This window comes from Stylophora pistillata, chromosome 11, assembly GCF_964205215.1.
Source record: "Stylophora pistillata chromosome 11, jaStyPist1.2, whole genome shotgun sequence".
Taxonomy (NCBI): Eukaryota; Metazoa; Cnidaria; class Anthozoa; order Scleractinia; family Pocilloporidae; genus Stylophora; species Stylophora pistillata.
In genome coordinates, this window is record NC_142529.1 from 11,680,124 (window position 1) to 11,690,385 (window position 10,262).

Below are 10,262 nucleotides of genomic sequence, written 5' to 3' on the forward strand. Positions count from 1 at the left end.
GGTGTAGCCTCTCTTTGGATCACGGCCTCTGTTTTCTTTATTATCTTCTCGCTAAATATGTTCAGTTTATAGAGGATCTTCCTGTAAGTAAACTCGTAATTGTGGCCCTAAATCTTTCGGGTTCTTTTGGCAAGCATTTCGTTAAGTTTTGGAAACAATAGAAATGTTATTCTCCAGCCTAGGTTAGCCCGTATTGGGAAAAATTGTGTCTTCTGTCTTGAGTACCGCCATCACCCTCTGGCCTTGGGTGGTATCCAAAACTTCGGGCACAGTTTTTCCCAATACCGACCTCCCGGCTGGTGGATAACATATATGAATGTCGCTTAAGAATAAGAGAGAATTTAACATTCTCGTCCTGCTCAGACATTTTTCTCGCAGTTTCTTTCTTTAGTCACATGGAATTAGCTCTTCAAATGTGACTGGGGAAAGTCTGTGCATACATTGTTTAATTCAGTCTCAATCGAAAAAATAAACGTTGCTAAAAGTGGTCAACAAAAAGAAAATATCAACCGATTCTATCATTTTGCAGCTTTGCAGATTTTTAAGTTGGGCTAATTTGCATAGTTTTATCGCTGATAGAAAGGAAAAAGACAAAATTTGAGTGAGAATGACGATTCACGCTAATACATCGACAGTAAGGAGCTCCAAACCGAGGACTGAACCGCAGGGTGTTTGATCAGCTGCGATCTGCCGATCAAATTCGAGAATTTAACATTCCCAACAGCTGGGTTGCTTCAAAAGCGAGCAATAAGAAAGTTAGGTAATGAAATTATTCAAAATGAAATTCAAAATCCAGAATTGTAAGCTAAGGAGCGTTCAATTTTTTCCCTCTTTTCTAGAAGGATTGAATGAAAAGCTGGCCTCTTTTTATTTGCATCTTCATTTTTTTAGCTGCATCTACCAGTGATAGAACCCAGCAGTGATATAACTCATGAGCTGTTTTAGAAAATAAACGTGACTAGTATAAATCGAATGTGCGACTTAAAATAATCGAAGTTATCATTGGCTTTATCGAAACTAAATCAACGATTTGTCTCTTAGGTCATGATTTACAGAATACAAGATTCTCTTTATTGTGTTCTTTGCCGCTTCATCTTTTGTTTTCGCTAGCCGCACAACATATACAAGGACTTATTTCGCAAATTTTCATGTTCGCGGTGCAGTGTTTCTTTTTCAAAAGTGGTATCGTTTCTGTATGTCAGAAAGTTTACTATGCTGGTGAACTCATGATCTACGAAAGACTAAAATTAAAATTCAACCTGACTTCTCTATCAACCGTTTTAATTTCACTAGAGATGTTTCTGTGACAGCTCTTAAAATCAACAAAACCTATTGCGCTGAATTATAATAATAATAACAATAATCAACTTTATTTAAAGAGGGTAAAACACATAACAGTATAAAACTGACAAACCAGGGGCCCTCTTAAAATATATTACAAATAATTATTAAAAAAGATTAAAAACTAATTAATTATGGAAAAAGATCAAGAGCTAAAAATCTAAAATTACAAAGTTTATAAAAACTATAAGATAAAATGTTCTAATCGTTTATAACTATTCTTAAAAAAATCTAACATGGCCTTCTTAAAACATTTGATAGTAGGTTTCATTCTTATGTCCAGTGGTAAGGTATTCCAGAGGCGTGAGGTCGATACTGTGAAAGACCTACCACCCTCTAACTCCCGTTTGAATCGGGGACAGACGAGGTTTAGTTGTCCATGTCTGCTTGATCTTTCATTTATCTCTGCATTTCTTACGAGCATTTGGGACATATAAGGTGGACAGTCCCCAGACAACCACTTGTACACCATTAGTAACCTATTTACTTTTGCCTCATGAAAGAATGGAACCCAATCCAATTTCCTAAACAGTTGTACGCTGTTCGCTTTAGTGTCAGCTCCGAGAATTACACGTGCCGCGCGTTTCTGAAGTTTAAAGACTTTCTGCAAATTCTCAGCAGAACAAGATGTCCATATGGTTGATGCATAAAGCATTGTTTGCTTGATCATAGCATTATAATAAAGTTTCCTTTGATCAATGGGCAAAAAGCGTCTTATTTTTCGCAGCACGGCAATTCTCTGCGATAACTTCGTGCATAGATTTTCGACATGTTGGTCGAAAGTAAGCTGGCTGTCAATCGTGACACCTAATAGTTTATGCGAGTTCACTTGTTCAAGTTCAGTAGAATTAACGTTTAACTGCAGGGTGGACTGTTCTATTTTCTTGGCTAACCGTTTACCAGTGACAAGCATAGATTTGGTTTTGGTTTCATTAAGGATCATTCTGTTGTCAGCTGACCAATTCAAGATTTCATCAATATCCGTCTGAAGGCCGACCGAGATATCATTAGGGGCCGTCGTATAATGGGTGGAGTAGCTAACAGTTGTGTCGTCAGAATAAATATCAGCCACGGAGTGCTGAAGTGTTGTAGGTAGATCATTAATAAAAACAAGGAACAAGATTGGACCTAATATGCTGCCTTGTGGGACTCCCGATGTTAAGGCCCTTTGGGTAGAATGGTGTCCGTCTATATTCACATACTGGCGTCTGCCACTCAGATAGTCACGGAACAGGGGTAGACTGCTCTCACCCACTCCAAGCAAAAGAGCCTTCAATTTTGACAATAGTAGGTTATGGTCAATCAGGTCAAACGCCTTCTTGTAGTCAATGAAAACAAGTCCAGTGGCTTTATCATTGTCAAGGTTAAACAGTAACTGGTCTACCAATCGAATAAGCGCAGTTTCAGTGGAGTGCGATTCTCTAAACCCTGACTGGAGAGGGTGGAATAAGTCATTCTCTTTCAAGAAGTTAACTAGGTATTCACAGATGTGTTTCTCCAGCACTTTCAAAGAATAGGGAGTACAGAGATCGGTCTATAGTTGTTCTTTTCGTTCCTACTGCCGTTTCCTTTAAAAACAGGGGTAACTTTTGCGATCTTCCAGGCATTAGGGAAGATCTGTGTAGACAGGCAGTGGTTCAGTAACTTCGTCAGCGATGGAGCAATTGCTGGAGCTGCAATTCTTAGTATTTTGGCGCTGATGCCGTCATCTCCGGTGGCCTTATGGGTTGGGATAGATAACAGTAACTCTACAACTCTCTTCTGAGTTATTCTTGGAAGGTCAAAAGCACTATTGCCTTGACTGATAGAAGTCATCGTTGGGGGGTCAGTCAACGAGCGAAGCCCAAGTGCAGCAACCAGTTTCTTCGGTTGATCAACAAAAAACGAGTTTAGTATCTCAGCAATGCTTTGCTTATCCGAGATATTTATCTCGTTTTCAACAAGTTCCTTTATGCCGTTCTCAGCCCCTTTGTCGTCCTTCGAAAGACACTTGATTAGATTCCAAAGTTTTCTGGAATTGTTCCTGTTTTCAGTGACTTTATCTTTGAAGTAGGATTGTTCTGTACTTCTGATAAGTTGAGTCACTGTGTTTTTCGCTCGCTTAAACGCATTCCAATCCTTTTCTGCTTGGCTTTTTCTAGCTTTGACAAGAAGTTTGTCACGAGCCTTTATCCCCTTCAAGATCTCGGTGTTAAACCATTTTGACTGAACTTTGCGCTTTACTCTCTTTTGTTTCAAAGGGAGGTGTTCGTCGATAATGTCATTAAATACTTTATACCAGGCGTCGACAACATCATTGGTATCCTCGAACACAAAGGCACAGTCCCAGAGGGCCTCTTGAAGCGATGAAACAAATTGCTCTTTATTGAGACCTTTAATGTCCCGATAAGTTATCGTCGTGTGTTGATCTTTATTGTTCTTTGGACATGTAATGAATTTCCTTGTAACAATAACTGGGAGGTGATCAGATATCCCAGAGGACATAGCCCTCACATTGTGAAGCCACTCCGGATGACTACACCAAATGTGGTCAAGGCAGGTTTTTGACACGGGCCTGGTAATAATATGCACAAGTTGGGACATATTCAAATTATGCAATGTTTTTACAAGCGAGTGCTTCTGCACTTTTTTTGCACATAAGAAATCAATATTTAAGTCGCCTAAAATAATGATTTCTCTGTTCAGCAGATGTACGTTTTCGATATTCTTTCCAAGTCTCTTGTCATCAGCCGCTTTATATGAAGGAGGACGGTAGACGTCGGCAATAAGTAGGGGCCGCCTCGACTTAAAAGGACAGGTCTCAAGCCACAAACACTCTAAATCAGTTTCTATGAGGTCTTCGCGCCGTTTGACTTGTAGGGAACGGTTTACAAAGGCAAGAATCCCGCCACCAGATCTCCCGATTCTATCTTTACGATGCAATTGGAATCCTGGGATAAAATAAAAGGAGTCAGGCACTTTCGCTGAACCAAAGGTTTCAGTTAAAATCAGAATATCAGGCTTATCTTCTCCGTTGTTTGAGTTTGTCAACCTGACCCTGATCTCCTCCAGTTTGCTATCAGTAAGATGCTGAATATTCCAATGGCAAACTTTTAAGCCCACACCATGACAGGCCGCGCCAGGTCTGGGGTTTTGAGCGATATCTACACATAAAATAAGAACATTTACGAGCAGGAGGTCTTTCGTAAAGCGTAGAATAGCACTTGCCTTTAGGTAATTACCAGTCGTGGTAATGGCGGACTGTTTCGTCGATTGATTCCGCACAGGAACAACACTTGATAGTTCCCTTCCACAAGATAATTCAGCTGCTTGACCATGCACATTAAAGTCAAAATCACCAACCTTGAGACCTTTTTTCGAGAGAAGGCTAAGCAAAAATACAACCTGGACGATTTTTGACGGAACGAGTGAAAGTCATGCCATGATGCGACCACACCACAATCACGCGTAAACGACGATCTTGTTTTGAATGGTCCCCGTCTTTGAGAATTTGCTTCTGCTCTATTTTCGGCTCTATTTTCTGCTCTATTTTCGGCCGTATAGCCGACATAATCTGCATCGCACAGATCACATACAAAATGATAAACAACGCATCGCTGATTAACAATTGACGGCTTGGGTTCTTTAGGTTTTGTTCTAATTTCTTGCTTACAAAAACTGGCTGCAAAACCAGGCCAATCTTATTACTGAGATCACACAGCTGTCTCCGAGCAGAATTAGCTGAAGTCTGATATTTGAATGGTAGATTAATTCTGACTGTGTTGCTCTCGTCAGCATTTCTCTCCGCCGTGCCTACAGAAGGTTTACGAGAAACAAAATTGGAAATAACAGAATCTATAAGACTACAAGGGTAATCAAGACGGCTAAAAATGGAGCGCAATTTGGCGCGGAAAGAAAAGAAAGGAAAGGTGCGGTGTTGGATCTCAATCTCCACGGCAACGGTCAACTAGGGAGCAAAAAGAAAAGAAGCAGTCTCAAGCTACTGAGTCTTGTGATACTCAGCAGAACCTAGTCGCTGTGAAAGAAATAAGAATTAAAAAAATAGAAACACCACATGGAAAGCCGAAGTGGTTCCCACGGAATGAAATAAAACTCAAGGGCCGGCTGAAGGAAAAAGGTTCAGTGCTAATTCACTTTGAAATTCAAATTCAGAACTAACATTTGAATGATAAACTTAGCTGTAAATGGTACAAAACTTAGCTAAGAATTTATTGTAATCCTTAAAATGCTTCTATAGCAATATTTCTCTAAAGCCTAGACTGTAAAGGGCGCCGGAATGTTACCAGTGGTAAAACATTTGGTGGTAACAGTGTTAGGTAGGCCCCTGTAACTGCGAATGTAGACTAGCCGTATTAAATTCAACGTTTACTTGACACGAGGCGCCGTGAGATACACTCGAAATTCCAAACACACCAATGAACCTTTGTAGAAAACAGCTTAACTACCTTACAAGTGTCGAAAAAACTGATTAACCTTTGTAAACTCGGAATTCAACAGTAACTATGGAATTCAGGTAAAAAACTCGGTGGCTCTCGTGGTCTACACTGGAAGGCCACTCTCGCGCATGCCCAAAACTAAAATGCCTACGTAGGGAACCCAGCTGGGGAACGTGAAGCCCAGCCGTAACAGCCCCAGTATGGGAAATAAGTCACTGCATACTTCATTTGGCTGAATATCGACTCATTTTCGAGAAAACTGAATTCCGTCAAAATTCCAAACAAGTTATGGAGCGTCATGTCGCAAAATTTCATAAATGATTCGTATCTACGCCACAAGAGAGGCACACTTCAAACTTTTCACACGATTTTGGAAAACGATATTTTATTAAATGTTGGCTCTCGCTTAGTAAACGTTATTGGTCCTGTGTTGATTACGTGTAGCCCTAAAAGCTATTTATGATTCTAAAGGTACTCAACTTGATACACAAGGCCCTTTTGAAGGGGAAGAAAATAATTTTTCTGGACAAAATCGCTTATACGGTTGTATATGTATAATGCACCCAGTTTTCACGTTTAAACAATTGCACATAATTCCCATTATAGCTGTATTCAGAAGCATATACATGTGGGTAACATGCCTGTTCTATCTTACTGGAATGTGTTTTTTTATGTAAATTTAAGCTTTAATTTCCCCTAAGCTGCTTGCAATAAATTAAATGCTGCTTTAATTCAAGTGTGAGAAGATAAAACCGAAGCGTTGTAGAGTTCTCTTTCCAAAGTTAATTCAGGTGGTCAGGTATCAGTAGACCACTTGATATCGTATGATTCTCCCAAAAGGGCAATTTCATTGCCCTGTTTTTTTTTGTTTTTTTTTTACAAAGCCTGTTTTATATCTCTGTGTGCCAGCCAATGGTTAAAGTGTTCGTAAAAATTTATCCCATATCGTAGTAGTTCCCTTTTAAATCAAATTCAATCGTTAAGCTTTATGGCATTTAATGTTGGAAAATTTATAACTGGCATTGCTGCTTCATCCTTGTAAAGGGGTATTACACATTTCAATATTAAAACCTGAGTCGTTTCAATGAATTTTTAATTTTATTCTTTGCAAGATGTTTAAAAGAAAAGTTAATGAACAAGCGATAGTTACGACGACGATTACGAGCCGAAGGGAAGTTATTTTCGTTAAGGCTATGGACGGAGCAATGATAGATCTCTAGCGTGCAGGAATAACCAAGAGGATCTTTAGGGTAACTCACATTCATTTTGATGAGCACGAAATAAAGGTTAAGGGCCAAGTAATTAAGAACGTTTTTTAAACGATCAATAGTTGTTTGCAATCGGTCGTGCCAAAGGTTTCCTCTGTTAAGGTGACTTATTTCCATAACAAAAAACGCCAACAAAAAGCGCCCGCACGTGGGTAACTTTTTATGCCGCTTGTTAGACAAAAAGAGTGCATTTATCTCTCCGGCTTATTTTTAAACGTATTGGAAGACCAAAAAAAGGATAAAAGGAAAAAAAAAAAAAAAAAAAAAAAAAGGGTTCAGTGCACTCTCTGTCTGAATTCCTAAAATTTCGGTAGTTTTTAAATATTTTTAAAGCAAACGTATTGGAAGACCAAAAATAAGGTAAAAGGAAAAAAAAAAGGGTTCAGTGTACTCTCTCTTGTAGCAAATCTCTGTAAACCCATTTTGTATCACAATAAGATGGCGAACGAATGAAAATAGAGAAAAAATAATTTGGTTTTATCAACTAAGTTGATAATGTAAATTGGCCTCCATAAAGAGTTTAAAAGCCGACGTTTCGAGCGTTAGCCCTTCGTCAGAGCAAATGGAGGAAGGGCTATCGCTCGAAACGTCAGCTTTTTTAAAAACTCTTTACGGTGGCCAATTTACATTATCAACTCAGTTGATAAAACCAAACTACCTTGTTTCTCCGCCGACGCAGCACCAAAGTTTCTTTAGAAAGTTACCTGCTTTATTCGCGTACAAAATAGGCCATTCCTCAACCAGTCATAGAGACAGATTAATTTGCATGTGAAATAAAACTAATTATCACACGAAAGGATGAGTAACAGGACTCGCTTTGTCCGAAAACGTTCAATCAGACTAGGTTTACACTAGAGGAGAGTTTTCCGGATTCGTAAATGTTTCCGGATCCATCAATTTTGGAGTATTCGGATTCGTAGGCGTTTAGACTGAAAGGATATTCGGATTCCTGACCGTTTACGCACAACGACAACTCCGGGAACATTCGAAATGGAATGTTTACCAAGCCCAGCGTTGTTTCGTCGTTCGATCGACATAGTGAAAATGCCTCCCCCAAAAAAGGCTAGAGAAGATCCAGATGGCACTGAGGCAAATTTGAGTTGGACAGATGCCAAGCAGTCTACGTCGTCGGCGATTAAGTGTGGCTGACGTTAAACTTCCTTGCAATAATAATTTGCGTTTCTTCAGAAATACTGCGGTACACATAATAAAATTTATCGCCTGAACCTGCAACAAGATGAGGCAACCGGAGACCGCCAACCAATGTTAGCACCAGATCCATTTTGGTTTCATCGCAAACTCAAAAGATTGAAGGTGGAAATAATATCCGGATTCGAGAAAAAAAGCGGTTACACGACAAAACTTTCCGGATTCAAAACTTTCCGGATTCAAAAGTTATCGGATTCAAAGTTCCCACTTTAAATTCCGGATTCAAAATCTCCGGAGACACGACCAAACCGGGAAGTTTTTATTTCAGATTCGTCCATTTTCGTGTAAACGGCAGAATGAATCCGGTACTAAAACGTTTCGGATTCGTCATGAATCCGGTACAATTTCCTCTAGTGTAAACCTAGTCTCAGTGTCTGAAAGATTCTGGGTTTTTTACCTCCGAGTTTCTACCTCTGTTAGATAATTTATTCCTCTTCTTTCGATAGTTGCCGCGCTTTTTTTTTTTGGCGCTTTACATCGCAAGCCAAGCGCAGTTGTTTCGCTTTCCCACATAACACGTGCTTGAATGAACTTGTTCTTCTGTCCTATACAAAGGAACAGCTGCAGTGTATTACTTGTGTTGTACCAGTGCTTGTTACGAGATACCATCATTGATTTGAGGCTCTCTGATTCACATTCCTCACATGTCTGTTTTCCAGTTCGGCGTAAATTCGCTTTAGCGAACTGTCCTCACTCAAAGCATCACGTTTCTCCAAAAAGGCAGCCAAAAAGCATTGAGATACTGACTAAATATTCTGGTTTCATTATAAAAGTGGCAGCTTTCAAATTTCTGTAGTGTTTTATCTCAATGCATTTGATAGATACAAGGGAACATTTGATCTCTCTTCAGAATGTTTCCACATGATTTTCAACTATTAATTACGAAATTGGTCTAACAAATAACTCCTACCTTTGTTTTTCTACACTGGTTTGAAATCGTTATCGTAGTAAAACTGTATATTTTGAATACACTTTTTCATTTGCCTGTTTATTGATTTTGTTTTGACGAAGCCCGTTTGAAGATGCGAGTAGTTTTAAAATACAAATCCGAGTTCAGGTGGGAAATGTCTTAGTCTGGAAGTGTAATTTGCGGCTTAAAGCTCTGAGCTTCGATAAAAGTCGTACAAATACCCCCCCTACTTTCGCTTTCCGTCGCTATAAATGAAGGACTCTTTGAAGAAATGAATTTTACCCTGTCAAACTCTTCATCTAACTTGGCTAGTTCTCTAAGCGTGGCCAATATTCAGTTGCCACCATTCTTCCTGTCTTATTTAAGGAAAGTTTCCGCCACATTTTCGGGAAATGTACTACCTGCCTCAGTCGTAATCGTCTGACATCCAAACAAGTAAAAAACATTCCATTCCTCTCGTCAAATCTTTGGTTTTCAAATATTAAATAAATTATACTCTGCCACTCAAATTTATTACGACGAAACCACGCTAACCTGAAAGTGGGGCTAAACCGCTCCAGAACAACTGAAATGATACCCACTGTATGTTTTGAGCAGATCTGTAAATGCGTCTGAAGAAATAAAATTAACATCCTGGAGCAACGTGATCAGCAAAATTTGAGCTTTTACTAACCGTAAATACAAATTGTAATTTAACGATTTCTATTGTCGCCGCACAACTGCATATAAACGTCAGCAAAACGTTTCACAGTCGTTATATCAAAAATAGTGCTCTTTTTCTGCGTAAAGAAAGACAAAGAAAATCCTTGAAAATCCTCTATTTGCTAATTTAGTTTTGCAAATGTCAAAATGCCACGGCTTACCTAAAATCTCGCGGCATAAATCAGCCGAGCCGACAGCGATAGATTTAACATGTATCGATGTTCGCTCCAACTGATGACGTCTCCCAATCCTTAAAAAAATACTGAATCAGCCAGGCAAAATTCCTCAATTTTCCAAAGTCAGCTGCCATGTCTTTTCTTATAAACACGTAGTGCTGAGTCATCTGCAAAGGAGTTATCCGCTGACAATTTTTAGCGAGATTGCTTTGCGAGTTGT

The 10,262-nt window shown here is 39.2% G+C and overlaps 1 protein-coding gene across 1 annotated transcript; it reads right to left on the reverse strand.

The window, feature by feature from the left end:
• Positions 1 to 1,048: 1,048 nt before the first annotated feature.
• LOC148720054 (uncharacterized) lies at positions 1,049 to 10,194 on the reverse strand. The gene is made up of 2 exons (XM_088737944.1): positions 10,028 to 10,194; positions 1,049 to 9,775 (listed from the first exon to the last, which is right to left on the reverse strand). Exon 2 carries the CDS (start codon positions 3,922 to 3,924, stop codon positions 2,848 to 2,850), a length of 1,077 nt encoding a protein of 358 aa, XP_088594070.1. The 5' UTR covers positions 3,925 to 9,775; positions 10,028 to 10,194; the 3' UTR covers positions 1,049 to 2,847.
• Between the last annotated feature and the right edge of the window lie 68 nt (positions 10,195 to 10,262).

Excerpts from the sequence above, each read along its gene's own strand:
- LOC148720054 (XM_088737944.1), bottom strand. The coding sequence starts at position 3,924 with ATGTCCCAACTTGTGCATATTATTACCAGGCCCGTGTCAAAAACCTGC.